At 41.1% G+C, this 17237-nt stretch overlaps 1 protein-coding gene across 1 annotated transcript in view; it reads right to left on the reverse strand.

Moving 5' to 3' along the window:
- The window catches only part of SACM1L (SAC1 like phosphatidylinositide phosphatase), a 69955-nt gene that overhangs the window by 24837 nt on the left and 27881 nt on the right, over window positions 1-17237 (reverse strand). Inside the window, exons 2-7 of the mRNA XM_005910652.3 lie at window positions 13686-13783; window positions 10961-11035; window positions 9563-9690; window positions 4303-4452; window positions 3270-3329; window positions 2374-2407 (exon numbers count right to left, since the gene is read on the reverse strand). Of these exons, the coding sequence (XP_005910714.1) occupies window positions 2374-2407; window positions 3270-3329; window positions 4303-4452; window positions 9563-9690; window positions 10961-11035; window positions 13686-13783 (545 nt within the window). The remainder of the gene's footprint in view (window positions 1-2373; window positions 2408-3269; window positions 3330-4302; window positions 4453-9562; window positions 9691-10960; window positions 11036-13685; window positions 13784-17237) is intronic.

A 17237-nucleotide genomic window follows, 5' to 3' on the forward strand; every position in this document is an offset into this window, starting at 1 on the left:
CCTTTGCTTTGGGACACAGCTCTCACTTGGCTGGGTCTCCTCTTCCTCAGTGGCCTTTGCTGGGTGGTCTTCATTTCCCCAACTTTAAATCTTAGAGCCACTCTGTGTGACCAGTCCTTCTACTCACTCACTCCGACGCCCCGCTTCAAAGGCCCTCCATTCTCTCTGGGGCTCTAGCATGGACTATCTAGGATCCCCTTCAGACAGTCTTCTCTCTTCTCCACACCTTTTCCTTCGCTATGTACCTTTCTCCCTTTGAGGCTCTCATCCCGTAGCTCTGAATGCCATCTGTACCCTGAGGACCCTCAAATATATGTCTCCAATGTGGACTTCCCGCCTAAACTCCATTTTCATTAATCCATGTTTTCTTGCCATCTCTACTCTGATATCCACAGATACTTCAGGCTTAACGTGTCCAAAGAAAGGCCTGAATGCTCTGGCCTCCCTCCCACCTCAGCTCTTCCCCGTCAGTGTATGGCTTCCTTCCACTTACTCTGGCCAAAAACCTTAAGATGCATACTAAACCCTCTGTCCTTCCCCATGTAATATAATTTGTCAAACTCCTTTTAGCCCTATCTTCAAAACTTATCTGGAGCCCGAGCACTGTTGATCACCATCACCTCCCATCCGGATTACGACAACTGCTCCTAACTCCGCCTTGCATCCCCCCTGCTCCCCTTGGGCTTATTCTCTGCACCAGTGTCCAAGTGGCCCTGTCCGACCATGCCGATTCTCTGCCCAGATCCTGAGCGCTCCTCCTGACAGTTAGGCCTCGCTGCTGAGGGCTGCAGGATGCGGGCCCAGCTGCATCTCGGAACCCAGCTCCCGCCTGCCCTGTCCACTCTCTGCCCCAGTCATGCTCCCGCCACGGGCCCTCTGTTCTTGCTGGTCTCTAAGTACACAGAATCCCTGATGACAGTTCTAGTCAAAAGTCAGCACTAAACAAAGAACAATGTAGGGCTTTCCTGGTGGCTCAGTGGTAAAGAACTCCCCTGCCAATGCAGGAGACACAGGTTTGATTCCTGGTCTGGGAAGATCCCACATGCAGCAGAGTAAGTAAGCCCGTGTGCCACGACTACTGACCCTGTGCTCCAGAGTCCAGGAGCCGCAACTACTGAAGCTCTCACACCCTACAGGCTGTGCTCTGCAGAAAGAGAAGCCACTGCAATGAGAAGCCCACGCACTGCAGCCAGGAGCAGCCCCCACGTGCTACAACTAGAGAAAAGCCTGCACACAGCAAGGAAGACCTGCCACAGCCAAAAATAACTACATACATTTAAACACTTTTTAAAAGGCCAATGTTAAGCTTCAGATTTAAAGCTAAATGGATAATCTGTTTCTATAACCCCATTTACCATTATTTGCCCATTCACATCTCCTTTTGGAATTAAAACACACACACACAAACAAGTGGCCCAGATCCTTGAAGCGCTACCTACACAGAACATTGCTATCAGTTTACCCTCAGGAGAGCTTGAGAGAGCTTCAGGGAAAAGGCAAAACAAAACCAGAAAAAACAAGGGCTTTTATCCTGACATTTTCTGCTTTCTATTCCCTCACAACTGTAGAAAATCTCTCCTGCATTGCTATTTTCTGCTTTGAAGTATAGTAAGCATGATAATTTAAGGAAATCACATTCACCATGAACAGATAAACCACAGACTGCTGTGTCGGCTCACAAGCTTCTCTGGGAGCACTCGAGAGAGACCCCTTGGTTTCTAGCAGAGCCCGATCTCGGGCGCTCAGCAGCACACTGGGCGGCCCTTTACCGGCCAGCTCAGTCTGCTTCTGTTTTTATTAATATGATGATGTCTCTGATAAAGACTTTTTTAAAATGAACTTACAATTAGATAACCATTACTCACTCTGTACTAGTACCGTACCTGCTCCGCAAGCATCATTCTTTGTAAAAACATCTATGTTTCATTTTTTCTGGGGCTATTTCAAATGACAAATATAATTTTCAACTGTAATTCTCCTCTCCAAGTTGCTGGTCACCCTAGTTCCTGAGTCTTTCTTAATTACTAAGAAAAATGTTCACAAGTCAGGCTAAAATTATTCTTGTTTATTGATAAAGTCTTAAAAAGCCAAAACACAGTGGACATATTTCTTCTTTTAACCCACTAGCCCCGGAATTCTGGGAGAGCGAGAACATGATTCAGTCTAAAGAGTTCATTCTATTTTAAACAAAAAAAAGGTCATTTACAACCAGTATTCTCAGATTTTGTTAATAGGTTTGATTTTATCAAAAGCAGTACCTACTAATTCTAAAATACTCTCCTCATGTAACAGTTGAGACTGTCTTTAAATCTGCCTTATAATAATATTTAAATAAAGACTGCCAGAAAACTAAAGAGTAATATATAAGGATACAGCCATGTAATACCGGAAGGGCAAACCGATGGACCTGAAATGAAGATAATGTTTAGGAATAAATATACTTTAATAATAATAAAAAGAAGCACTATATAAAAAATATTTAAAGATGGGGAGGTAATATACAAATACAACAAAGTAGCAAACTTATGGGCAACTTAATTTTAATGAAATTTTTCTAATGTCACATTGCCTTTTCAATTTAAAACATTTAAGTATTTGCTGGAATCCTTTGGGCTTGAACATTCATAGATATTGGAACACTAACAAGATTACACAAGGGTCAGAATGTTTCTCTCTCTTTATCAGTCTTGGCCTACAACAACTGCACTCCTCCAGGGAGTTCAATCTACTTTTCCCAAAAAAGCAAAGCAAATGTCAAAAAATGAAGCCATCAGGCAAATCTATTTACCTAGATTCCATACATTACGCTTCTGAAGTAGGCCTCCTTATTTATATCTCATTTGCATAAACCAGGAACAGAGGAAGGTGCCATCTATGCACGTCTATCCTGGGTGACTGAAGGGAGTCAGGATCCCTTACAGACACAAATGCAGAGCTTTCCACTTGCCTGGGGAATTAGCTATGGCCCGATTTCTACATTATTCATTTTCCAATACGTATTCTCTCTCTCTTCCTTATAGAAACCAATGTTATTTTTACTCAGGTATGTTTTTCCTGTATTTAAGGCTTCCATAGAAGAGCAAAGTAAAATAACTAGGCTTCTTCAACCTAGAATGAGGTAGATCTAATCGAAGTCCACAAGTTTATAAACAGAGTTAAATCAGATTTCTTTACCAAAATCCTTAGTGATTAACTAGCCATTATGTAACATGTATTCAATTACAACTTGGATGGTGACGAATAAGCTGGTTTTATTTACTGTACATTACCTCTGGCTGAGCAGAAAGTTCTCGGAGAAGATGACCATTCCATACAAACCGCTGATCTGCCTGAGAGAGAAGTTTTAAAATTAATGTGGGCTCAGTCATGTCCAATTCTTTGCAACCTCATGAACTGCAGTATCCCTCTGTCCTCCTGCAGACTCCTCTGGCCTCCACTGTCTCCTGGAATTTGCTCAAATTCACGTCCACCGAGTCAGTGATGCTATCTAACCATCTCATCCTTTGTTGCCTCCTTCTCCATACACCTAAGCCTACATATAATTTTACCAGAGTAGACTATTATAGTCTTTAGTAAGTTAGTCAACTAAAATATTGATTTAGGTTGAACTATATAAAATTATCACTTTTATGGATCAAAAATGGTCAATTAGTGGCAATTTCATATAGTCTAAGCCAATAGATAACTGACTGCAACTTTATAAATGCTACCTGCCCCCTAAACCTATCTATTTTTGTTAACAACAACAAAAAAAACCAAGGCAGCAATTATCTAGGTTCCTGAACAGCAGAAATTTCACGTTAAATCATCTGAGGTCTAGTTTTAAAGATACGCTTAATTAAAAAAAAAAAAAGCAGGGGAGGGGGAATCACAAAAAATCCCACATTAAACATAAGCATATTTTCCAAGTTAACAAGCTGTTACTTTTCTTGTTGTAAAAGCTATAAATGACACCACTACAAAAAGAAGTTCATCTCTTAGGACATTAAGTTTACAAGCACAATGGTGTTGCTAATGTTCTGTTATACCACAGACCACTGAGAGCTAGGAAATGACCAATGTGTTCAAGCTAGATTTCTGAAAACGCACAAATGCAGTTCTCGATCGTGTCTGTGAAACATACAGATCCTGGGATCTTGAATCTGAAGTGTGATGTCTACTTGAAACATCGTATGTTTTCAAAGCTCCATACGTGATCCTGATACAGCCAGGACTGAGAAAAATCAATATATATTTTATGGATAAAATAGAGGCATGCTCCCAAAAATTAAAATTTAAAAAAAAATAGAAGATTAAGTTTACCCTTTCCAAGAGACTCATTTCCTGGAATTCTGGACTAGTGTTGGAGAGCCGCTGCAAAGTATGGGTCAAATCATATGTTGTTGAAAAGTAAAACCCATCCATACTCAAGACATGGTTCATCATTGCTAGGAAAGTTTTATTATCTTGTAACTGCAAACAAAGCAGAGAACACAGTCAGTCTATCTTATCCCTGAAAAGGAATCAGCATGATCAGAGAGTCAAAGTAAAAATCTTTAAGTCAAGCCCTGTTAAATGCCATCAGCACAAAGACTGGACAAGGGGGATGCTCGCTTCCCTCGGACCTGGGACAGTTCCTGTCACACGGGCAATGCTCAAGAGCACAGGGCATTACAGAAGCTGGTGGGCAGACCTCCTTCCCATTAGCATCCTTCACAGTTTTTGCTCTAAAGGGCAGAAGAGGTAGCTTAATCCAGCACCACCACCTTAAGTTACGACCCCGAGCCTCACGTACTTTATACAGCGTCTCTGTCGTGTTCCCAGAAGCTCCTTGCTAGCTTACCCTAATTATCCTCATTTGACAGAACCCAGTAACACAGAGAGTCAGTGACAAGAGAACAACACCGTCCTCACTCCTAAGAAACTGCACTGGTTTGGGCTAGTTGGGAAGTCAAATGGAATTCTTTTAAAAAAAAAGCAAAAATGGAAAAGTCCAGGAGAGAGCGCAGTGGTCAAGCCGGTAATGAAGGAGGACCCTGAGCTCACCCCTCCCACAGGCACCGAAATTACCACAATCCACACAGCAACTGTCTATGAAAGCAAGCTGAAGCCTGGTGGGACAGATCTTTCACAGCTAAAGATATCCAGAAGGAACCATGAGATGGGTGAGAGAGGGGAAGACCTGGTATAGTCAAGACCCACACCCTCAAGGAGGTGATTCACCAATGGGAGGATTATCACAACTGCCAAGGTTGTGACAATCCTTGCCCCTTTTCCCAGTGGGTGAGGGGTCTGAGCCCTACGTCAGCTCTTGAGGTCAATGATCTTGTACCAGCAAGACAAGCTCCCAGAAATGTCTGGATTTGAAGGCAGGCAGGGCTTGTGTACAGGAGAGCAGGAGCACTGCAGGAAACAGAGGCTCTCCTCCTAAAGGCCTGCGGAGGATCTCACGTGCTCCAAGGCCTAGCATGAGGGCCTGAAAGGAGCCAGGGCCAGACCCACTTAGTGATCTTGGCAAGCCTCCTGGAGAGGCAGAAGGCAGCTGGGACTGCCACTGCGGGTGGAGACGCTGGCAGCAAGCACCTTAGGGAGCTTGTTCCACCAGAAGGACAGAGGTGCTAGCAAGCGCCATTCTGGACCCTCCTTAGCACCTGTTAGTGAGGGGGCTTCTGCGCCCACCAGCTGGCTGGCAACAGAGAAAAACAATGAAACCAAGACCTGATCCTTTGAAAAGGTAAACAAAATTGATAAATCAAGGGAAAAACAGAGAGGACCTAACTAAAGTCAGAAACAAAAGAGGACAAATTACAACGGACACCAAAGAAACACAAAGCACAGAAGAGCTTATTACAAACAGCTGTACGCCAGCACAACAGACAACCGAGGAGACAGATAAACTTCTAGAAACGACCTCCCAAGACTGAATCAGGGAGAAATAGAAAATATGAACAGATTTATTACCAGCAACGAAACTGAATCAGTAATTAAAAAACTACCAAAGTCCAGGATCAGACAACTTCACCAGTGAATTAAACCAAAGAGTTAACGCCTCTCTGAAACTATTTCAAAAAACTGAAGAGGAAGGAATGTGTTCAAACTCATCCCAAAAGGCCAGTATCACCCTGATACTCACATCAGATACAGTTATCACACAAACTCACAATCATAGGCCAGTATCACTGATAAACACAACACAAAATCCTCAACAAAATACTAGCAAACCAAATTCAACAATACATTAAAAAGATCACATGCCATGATCAAATGGTACTGAGCCCAGGGATGGGAGGACAGTTCAGTACCCACCAATCAAACAATACACTACATTAACTGAAGAATAAAAATCATATGATCATCAACAGATGCAGAAAAAGCATTTTACAAAATCTATTATCCATTTGTGATAAAACTTCTCAACAAAGCATGTGTGCTGTGCTTGGTCGCTCAGTCATGTCCGACTCTCTGCAACCCCAGGGACTGTAGCTGGCCGGGCTCCTCTGTCCGTGGGAGTCTCCAGGCAAGAATGCTGGATGGGTAGCCTACCCCTTCTCCAGAGGATCTTCTCAACCCAGGAATCAAATCAGGGTCTCTCGGATTGCAGAGAGATTCTCTACCAGCTGAGCTATCAGGGAAGCCCATAAAGGGAGTGTACCTTATTAATAAAGACCATATATGATAAACCTATAGCCAGTATCAAGTTCAACAGGGAAAATCTAAAAGCATTTCTTCTAAGATAAAGAACAAGACAAGGATGCCTATTCTTACCACTTTTACTCAACATATCAGATGTCCTAGCCAACTTGGTTGGAGAAGGCAATGGCAACCCACTCCAGTACTCTTGCCTGGAAAATCCCATGGACAGAGGTGCCTGGTAGGCTACAGTCCATGGGGTCGCTAAGAGTCAGACACAACTGAGCGGCTTCACTTTCGCTTTTCACTTTCATGCACTGGAGAAGGAAATGGCAACCCACTCTAGTGTTCTTGCCAGGAGAATCCCAGGGATGGGGGAGCCTGGTGGGTTGCCATCTCTGGGATCACACAGAGTCAGACACGACTGAAGTGACTTAGCAGCAGCAGCAGCCAACTTGGTGGACATGAGTTTGAGTAAGCTCTAGAAGTTGGTGATGGACAGGGTAGACTTGGCATGCTGCAGTCCATGGGGTTGCAAAGAACTGAACATGACTGAGAGACCGAAGTGAACTGAGCTATAGCAACTAGACAAAAGAAATCAAAGGAATTTAAACTGAAAAGGAAGAAGTAAAATTGTTACTGCTTGCAAATGACATGAAACTACACATAGAAAACCCTAAAGGAAAGAGGCCACCAAAATAACTAGTAAAACGTCAGGATATAGAATTAATATATTAAAGTCCATTGCATTTCAATACAGTAACAATGAACTAACTGGGAACAGAAATTAAGGAGAAAATCCCATGTACATCTGCAAGAAAAGCATAAAATACCCAGGAAAAAAATCTAACCAAGATGGGAAGAAAATCTGTCACTGGAAAACTATAAGACAACGATGAAAGAAATTAAAAATGACACAGACTCCCAGAGAACAAACTGATGGTTACCAATGAGGAGTGTAGGTAAGAAGGATGAGTGAAGTAGGTAAGGGAGACTAAGAGATACAAACTTCCAGTTATAAAATAAGCAAGTCACGGGGATAAAATGTACAGTATAGAGAGAACGTCGATGATGCTTTGTATGGTGACAGATGGTAAGGAGATTTATTGTGGTGATCATTTTATAATGCATAAAAATACTCAACTACCATGTTGTACACTCGAAACTAATATTGTAAATCAACTATACTTCAATAGGAAAGAAAGGAAGATTCAGTAAAAGTAATATTTCTACTTATTTTCTGATAATCATTTTAGCTGGCTTTCACAATGAATACTGAGACATTTGTTTTTATCCTTGTTTTAAAAAGTAATTTTTAATGTCTGGTAATAATGTTTAACAAATGATTAACATTGAATCTACATATTACAAATCTACATACTACAAAATTTTTATTTCGGCCTCAACATTGTTTTGAAAAACGGAAGATACAAATAAGCAATTAGTTACACAGTCTGACAACAAATTAGAGCAATCAAGAAATTGTTCACTATTACTGGGCTATTAAATATAAACATTTTCATTGCCTTAAAATTATCATGTCTCATAGAGGATGAATATATTAATACACTGATTGATATAAGTAGTAGAAAAAATAAATTTTAAGTTTAAAGTATAAAAGCCATATTCTATAGTTTTGTCGTTGTTTTAAGTCGCTGTTGTGTTCGACTCTTTTGCAACCCTATGGTCTATAGCCTGCCAGGCTCCTCTGTCCACGGAATTTCCCAGACAAGAATACTAGAGTGGGCTGCCATTTCCTTCTCCAGGGCATCTTCCTGACCAAGGGATCAAACCCATGTCTCCCGTGTTGGCAGGCGGATTCTTTACCAGTGAGCCAACAGGGAAGGCCATTCTACAGCTTTACTTAAGTCAATAAGACAATAGCGTTAGGACTAATTTTTTTAAATGTCTATTACAGGTAAGATACATGTTTCAGAATAGTTAGCTTTTTTTCAAAAACAAACCTTTTATAATTCTGGGAATAAAAATACAATGTAAAAAATTTTTAAAGCTACTATACTATAGTACATACTAATATAGTACGTATATACTAATGTACATACTATAATGTACATTTAGAAAACAAATACTCAATAGATATAAATCTCTAAACATAATGTTGATTTAAGGTAATTTTCAAAAAATAGAAGAGTTAATGCCATTCAACTAAGTTTTTAAAAATACTTCAAGCAAAAATAGCTTTGTTTGAATAAGAATACTGGCAGTCTTTGCTTTGCACAATAGGGCTGGACCATGCAAATGACCAGGCTATCCTTCTCAATAATCTTAACCTATGTTAATAATCAATAGGAAAAATTACAACTGTTGCATGACAGATTTTTAAAAACTCAAAACATTAAAGTACACTCCTACTGTAAGTTATAAATGGAAAAATGAAAACATAGTAAAACTAATATTATTTAGTACACTATAATTTAAAACATCAAGAATTTAAAATGTTTTATTTCTTGTCAAAACTGCATCAAGAGTAGCCTGAACAGTGTTTGTGCTGCTCCCATCATGTACCTTAGGAGCCATCTTTCTGTACCCTGGTGGACTATCACACAGCTAAGCCGGAACCAGTTTCTAACGCTTAAATATGAACTGAAATCTATGTGTTGAGTACATGGGCATTTTCAGTTTGTCCTTTTCTCTTTTATGAAATTTCATATTTTAAGAATTGAGTCAGTTAAAAAAAAAAAAAAGAGCAACAACCCAAGAGCAATAAAATATATGAAGGGACATATACACCTCTCCCTGGTCAGGGAACTGGACCCCACATGCCGCAACTAAGAATACGCAAACTGCAACGAGAGATCCCTCATACTGCAACTAAGACAGCCAGATAAATGTATTTTTTTAAACTGCACCAAACGTTCTGTGTTCCACCTCCCTTCCCCACCCATGCCATGGGACTTCTTTGGGTTTTGCAATTACTGTTTCCAGTCCTTACCTGAATATCAGTTAAGTGCAACATCGTCTTCTTATAAGAAAGGACATCAAAATCTGTTGCTTTCCAGATTACATGATTGAAAAATTCACCTATTTTTTTCTTTTTGGTAATGACAATTAGATAATTACCTGCAAAAAGCAAAGCCAAACTTAGGTAAACAGAAACAAGGCAACTAGAAAGCCAGAAGCAGCAGTCCTTTCAACTCCAGAGGCAGGAGTTGTGCTAAATAAAGGACGAGCGCATTTTTAAGGCAATCTTATAATTTATGAATAGAGAGACGAGCATATTATTTAAAAATATTTTTTTGAACGGTCAAATTTTTTCTCAAAAAGGTAAAAGCAAAAGCTTTTGGTAACCAGAGTAGTGATCCTTGCAGATGGAAAATAAGAGACAGAAAACACCTCTCTCTCTCTCTCCGCCCTAAGCATACATGCCTCTGCTAATGCATTTCCCAGTGTGTAGCTTGAGGCATCACAGGTCATGAGATCTGGCCAGTGCAGGACAGTGTCCTGTCTACACCCCCCACGTCGTCCCGTTACTCTGAATGGCAGAGAGATGTGCTGGGCAGCATAACTAACTGGTTACTGTACACTCCAAAGATGAGTGGTCAGGAAGCAAGAAGCCATCATAGCACCATGTATAACACACCAGCCCTGATCTTGGCCACCTCCCCTTCCTCCCACAAATAAGCCAGGGAAAGCATTTACCACTAGATTTATTCTTCAGATCTGTTTGGGGCTCTAACAAGTGCCCTCTCTGGAAGTTTTCCTAGGTACACCTCTCTCCTAGAACTTGTCACACTGTACTGTAGTAACTTACCATTTAAATGCCTCTCTCATTTGACTGAAAACTGCAGGACAAAAGGGACCTGCATCTTTTACAACAGCATTCAGCATTTTATAGATATAACAGCATTCAGTTATATTCAGCATATAACTATATGCCTGAAACAATAGGAACTTTTTAAAAGTATGAAATAAAATTTAAATTCGAAAAATCACTCTTCTAATAACTAGAACCAGGTAACATTCTCTAACATGCTCTATGTCATAATCAACCCCAGTAAGGAGCTGAAGGTAGAGAATACTCTGGTTCATCAATGCATTAAAATTTTTGTGTAAATACTCTTAGAATTTATGAAAAATCTCTAGCAGACTAGAGATTTCAATTCCAGTTGAATAAAACCAAAATCAAAACTGTAAAAAAAAAAAAAAAGAACCTCAGGCTTATAAATTTAACCACTTGCTACTAGGGGTAGATTACTTTTAGAAATTAAGGACAAATACCTAAACTACAGATTCATTGCTTCAAGTAAGATATAAAGTGTGCCTTCATCTTTATACTCTGGTAGGGTCGATTTAATTACTGTTTTTCCCCACTTTAGCTCATTTTTCTTACCTGCCACCAGATGGATTGTGCCCAGTATACCAAATATTGGTCTTGTAACCGCTGAAGGAGGAATATCTTTCTTGACTTTAAAGAAAAAAGTAAAGGAAAAAAGAAAACTCACTGAGAAAAAGCTCAGCAACAGAAAAAGAAATTTCGTTTCATTTCAATGGTTACGTCAACTAAATCAGTCTGCATGCTTTGTTCTAAGAAAGCGGTATTCCTTCATTAGTGCTAGGCCTCCATTTTGGCAAAATATAAAATACAGATGTCCATGTTACATCACAAAGGTCTCTCCTGGTCTAGAATATGGTGCCAAAAGTAACATGCTTCAATAACCTCACTATGTAAATTCTGGATTAGTTCCAACGGCAATTTTCAAATCATTTATTCAGCCTCTTGTCAGAAACCCAATCTGTCCCTTTAAGAGAATTAGAAAGTAAATGGAGATTGAGATGAGATTTTAATTTCAACATGCAACAAACGGAATGTAAAACAGGACTCTGGTGATCCTAAGAATGTGGGAAGTGGGGGCAAAGACCCAAGAGAGGAAGGAGGCAAGACAAGCCTCCTCTTGGTGCCTAAGAGCTGACACAAGCACCCAGGGAGGCCGCATCACTGGCTGTGATTTATCAGCAATGCCCTCATGAGTGAAGAGAGCCTTAGATTCAAGGTTCATTTCACAACTGTTAAACTTTAAGCCAATGTGCTACACAAAACATATTTTGTAGAACTCTAGTTTAGGGAATAATGGAAAAAAGGAGGGAAAGTAGGGTCTCCCAGTCAAAGAAGAGTGTTTTGCTACATCCATAGAAACTCTGCTTGCTCTGAGTAACAATGTACAGTGGGAGATTAAAGGCTCTGAGAAGGCCTACGGTAAAAGAAAGCTGCTCCATGGTTGAATTCAAGTTTTCCAAATTTACACTGCTATAAAATGTTTCTTTCAGTCACATTTTAATTATCGTCCATTGTGAAACACTGCTGTCTCGTTTCTTTACGACAGTCCTGTAATTCTAAAATTTACTTTGCTCTCAATAATTCAATTTACTTAGTAATGCTATGCCATAGCTAACTACCATGAAAAATGGGAATACCAGTGCAGTAAAAAGCTCAGAGAAAACTCTGAACATATTGAGATATCTGATAAACTTAAATGTACTATTGGTAGAACTGTAAGTTATAATAACTCGAGTGTAACAGCAAGGGAAGGAAGAATGTCAGTCACTCAGTCATGTCCGACTCTCTGCGGCCCCACGGACTTCAGCCCACGCTCCTCTGTCCGTGGAATTCTCCAAGCAAGAATACTAGAGTGGGTAGTCATTCCCTTCTCCAGGGGAATCTTCCTGACCTAAGGATTGAACCCAGGTCTCCTGCATGGCAGGCAGATGCTTTACCATCTGAGCCACCGGGGTGATAATTCCTAGAACTATGATAATTTTTCATGGAAGAAAAAAAAAAAACTCCTCTTTCTGTGGCAATGGTCTGCATTCCCGGTGGTAAAAGGAAACTGGCAGAGAAACTGGGATCGACAGGCTCTCATCACCACTGGCTTAAGGTCAAAGCATCTCTTCGTGTGTCTTCCGATGACCACTAACATTCTTACATCCACACTATTCAAGACCTTTAGCTTGGTCCACTCAAATGGGTCAGCAATCGCTACTTCAAATAAAATGTCACTGACAGGTCAGAAGAGTAACTGAAAATACATCTACACTAAAGCTTTTATAAGACACTAGGTTGTATCAATGTGGTATAAAGTTTGGGGACTAAAGTTTAGAAGTAAACTAACAGTGTGATAAAACCAGTCAGCCATTCTGAGAGAGCAGCCACCAAGCAAGTCATAGGAAAGGCCACATCACCAAACTAAAACAGCCGTCACTCCACTGGTCAAACGGAAAGTTATACACAGTTCTTAAGGAGAACAAGCAGATACCCAAGAACACAGACTTAGAGTCCTGTCTTACACTTTAGTGCCTTATGCAAAATATGTTCATGTCCCACTTTATCCATTCAAAGGATAGTTACTATTTACTGAAGTGACATATGACATTCAAATGTGATTCTCACATGGCACATTGATTTGTCACTGAAATTATTTCACATTAGTCAGAAATCAGTGTTCCACACAATTGAACAACAAGTTGTTTTTCACACCCAAGAGAAGCAAAACCAAAATACAGATAGATTAACCATTCTGCCTAAAACATAAGTTTTAGTGATATATATATAATTTTTCATTTATTAAATTAATAAATGAAAGTTATTATATAATTTATATTAATTATATAAATTATAATATATAATTTATTTATAATTTATATAAATTAAATTATCCTCGTAATCATGAATATTTTCAAAAACAAAGCAGTTGTTAAAACTCCACACATTTTATGCTACAACAACTTTCGCACACTCTATAGTTATAGTTAGTTAGAGTTGTAGTTATAGTTAGAGAGGAACATTAACATATCAACAAAATCAATCCTGTTATTGGTACCGTTGAGAGAACAAATAAAGAAATAATTAAGTTTTTAAATCCTTATGAACAGTAAAATGCTAAAAATTTCAAGAAAAAGCATAAAATCAAGGCACAAAAATCAACTGAGGTAGTAAGAATTAAATTTTTTCTAAGAAGGCACTCAGATCCACACACCGACACAGATCTCGCCAGTTTAACTGCTACTGCAGCTGAGGTGTAAACTCTTTCAGGACACTTATAACCCTGGCCATGAAATACCTGAGAGCGTAACTTCTGTGGACACGCGGTCGATGATAAGTACATCATCTGCTCCGTCATCACAAGCTTCCACATAAAATTTTTCAGGGGTGACGTGCCTAAGAAGAAGTTCAAAACCATAAATAACTGAAGGAAATAATATGAACACTTCCCCAAAACCTACTGCAACAATGTAGTTCAACTTGGCATCACTTCCCCAGCTTTAACAGAAAGCTGTTATGCTCTTCTTATGTGTTCACTGCAACTCTTATGGCTTAATTTAACGCTGATAAGGTTCTAATCTGCTCTGACACCACTGTGACTTACAGAAGACAATCATGCTAGAATCTAATTTAGAGTCAGCAGGGTGCAGAGGGAATGCAGCACAGCAGTCAGGAGCACGGCCTATGGGACCAGACTCACTGTGCTGTGTGAACTTGGGCACGTTCCTTCTCCTCTCTGTTCTTCAGTCCCCTTATCCACAAAATAAGGATACCACCAGACTCATGAAATAGCACTGCTGTGAGGATGGAAAGAGCTAACCATTGAGTAACTTTCAGAACACTTGATACACAGTAACCAAGACGTGTTAGCCAAAAACACTAAAAAACACATTTCCAGGAAATTGCTTAAAATAAACTTTAACATTTTGGTATTTTGTTAGAATGCCACCTATAATGTTCTTGGGGGGAAGAAAGACATTCTGCAAAATAAAAAATAGGGTAAAATCAGGGTTGGGAAAGAGTACTCAAAATGCATGCAACTTTTTAATCTGAGTTCAACAAAAATGAACAGTTGGATCTTTGAGAGAGAAACTGGGTAACTTCAGCAAGCAACTGAGCATGGTTCAGGAAATAATTATCAACAAAAACAACACAGTGAAAATCAAGATTTGCATGCACTAACAATGGAGATTGAGGCTGTTGTTAAGGTGGTGTGTGTATTAGTCACGTCTGACTCTTTGCAACCCCATGGAGTGTAGCCTGCCAGGCTCCTCTGCCCATGGGCTCTTCAAGCAAGAATACTGGAGTGGGTTGCCATGTCCTTCTCCATGGGATTTTCTCAATCCAGGGGTTGAACCTGTATCTCCTGTGTCTCCTGCACTGCACCTGGGAAGCCCACTGGGTTTATTATATTATTAAGACAGATAATAATAAACCATGGCCTCAGACAGTTGGAGTATAAAATGAAGAAGGGCAAAGGTTAACAGAGTTTTGCCTAGAAAACACACTGGTCATAGCAAACACCCTTTTCCAACAACACAAGAGAAGACTCTACACATGGACATCACCAGATGTAATTAGCCCCAACTTTGCTCATTACTCTTGAGAGTCCCTTGGACTGCCAGGAGATCCAACCAGTCCATTCTGAAGGAGATCAGTCCTGGGTGTTCTTTGGAAGGACTGATGCTGAAGTTGAAACTCCAATACTTTGGCCACCTCATGCGAAGAGTTGACTCATTGGAAAAGACTGATGCTGGGAGGGATTGGGAGCAGGAGAAGGGGACGACAGAGGATGAGATGGCTGGATGGCATCACTAACTCGATGGATGTGAATTTGAGTGAACTCCGGAAGTTGGTGATGGACAGGGAGGCCTGGCATGCTGCGATTCATGGGGTTGCAAAGAGTCGGACATGACTGCGACTGAACTGAACTGAACTGAGTAATGCTGGCCAAGTTAGGAGTGCTACCTCAGCCAGGCCTTGTTAGGTACTAGAGGTACAAAGTCCCCGGATCACAGAGCTTACATGGCAATGGGAAAGACAATACACATGGAAGTGATTCAATGATTTCAGATGGTGATCTGAACTATAAGAAAATAAAGGGGCCTCCGGTTCAAGAAGGTAGAGTAGAAGGACATGTGTTCATCTCATCCTGCGAGAACACCAAAATCACAACAATCTGTTGAACGACCATCAACAAGAGGACGCTGATGCTGCTACTGCTGCTAAGTCGCTTCAGTCGTGTCCGACTCTGTGTGACCCCATACCCGGCAGCCCACCAGGCTCCACCATCGCTGGAACCTACCAAAAATGATATTCCATGGCCAAAGACAAAGGAAAACCCACAGCAAGACAGCAGGAGGGGCACAATCACGATAAAATCAAATCCCATACCCACTGGGTGGGTGACCTACAAACTGGAGAACAATACCAAAGAAGTTTCCCCACTGCTGTGAAGGTTCAGAACCCCATGTCAGGCTTCCCGGCCTGGGGAACCAATGGAGGGACCAGGAGTCCCCAGGGAATGTGACCCTGAGGCCAGCAGGATTTGATCACAGGACTTCCACAGGCCTGGGGGATGTAGACGCCAGCCGTGGAGAGCACAGACAAAACCGTGTGTGCACCAAAACTCAGAGGAGAGAAGTGCAGACCCCATAGGAGTCAACCGAAACCACCTGCTAGTGTTGGAGGGTCTCCTGTGGAGGTGGGTCCGCAGGGGCTCCCCACAGGGACGGGGCACAGCAGCAGCAGGCCCGGAAGGTCCCCCTTGGTGTAAGCGCTCTTGGAGGTCACCATTAACCCTGCCACAGAGCCTGCAGATCCTGGGGCTGGGTCATCTCAGGCCAAACAACTACCAGGGAGGGCGTGCAACCCCACCCCTCAGCAGATAACTGGATTAAAGCTTTACTGCGCAAGGCCCTGCCCTCCAGAGCAAGACCCAGTTTTTCCCACCACCAGTCCCATCAGGAAGCTTACACAAGCCTCTCAGCCTCACCATCAGAGGGCAGACAGAAGAAGCAAGAAAAACCACAATCCTACAGCCACTAAAACAAAAGCACATCACAGAAAGTTAATCAGCATGAAAAAGCAGGAAGTCGTTTCCCAGATGAAGGGACAAGATAAAACCCCAGGAAAACAACCAAATGAAGTGGAGACAGGCAATCTTCCCAAAAAAGAATTCAGAGTAATGATAGTGAAGAGGACCCAGGATCTAGGGAATACAATGGAGAAGATTCAAGAAATGTTTACCAAAGGCCTACAAGAACTAAAGAACAGAGATGAATAATACACTAGAAGGAACCCACAGCAGAATAACTGAGGCAGAAGAAAGGATAAATGACCTGGGGGACAGAATGGTGGAAATCACTGCCACAGAACAGAATATTAAAAAAAATAAGAGTGAAAAGAAATGAAGACAGCCCAGAGACCTCTGGGACAACATTAGACACATCAACATTTCAGTGGTCCCAGAAGGAGGAGAGAGAGAGCAAGGACCTGAGAAGATATGTGACGAGTTAACAGCTGAAAACGTCCCTCACATGGGAAAGGAAATAGTCAGCCAAGTCCAGGGAGCACAGAGATATCAGGCAGGATAAAGCCAAGGAGGAGCACAGAGAGACGCGCAGTAGTGAAACGGACAAAACTGAAGACGAGATAAAACATTAAAAGCAACAAAGGAAAAATGACGGGAAAAAAAAAAAAAAAAACATACAAGGGAACTGCCATCAGGCTATGAGCTGATTTATCAACAGAAACTCTACAAGTCAAAAGGGAATGGTACCATATAATTACTTCCCTGATGGCTTAGATGGTAAAGTGTCCGCCTACAATGTGAGAGACCGGGGTTCAA

This window comes from Bos mutus, chromosome 22 (assembly GCF_027580195.1).
Source record: "Bos mutus isolate GX-2022 chromosome 22, NWIPB_WYAK_1.1, whole genome shotgun sequence".
Taxonomy (NCBI): domain Eukaryota; kingdom Metazoa; phylum Chordata; class Mammalia; order Artiodactyla; family Bovidae; genus Bos; species Bos mutus.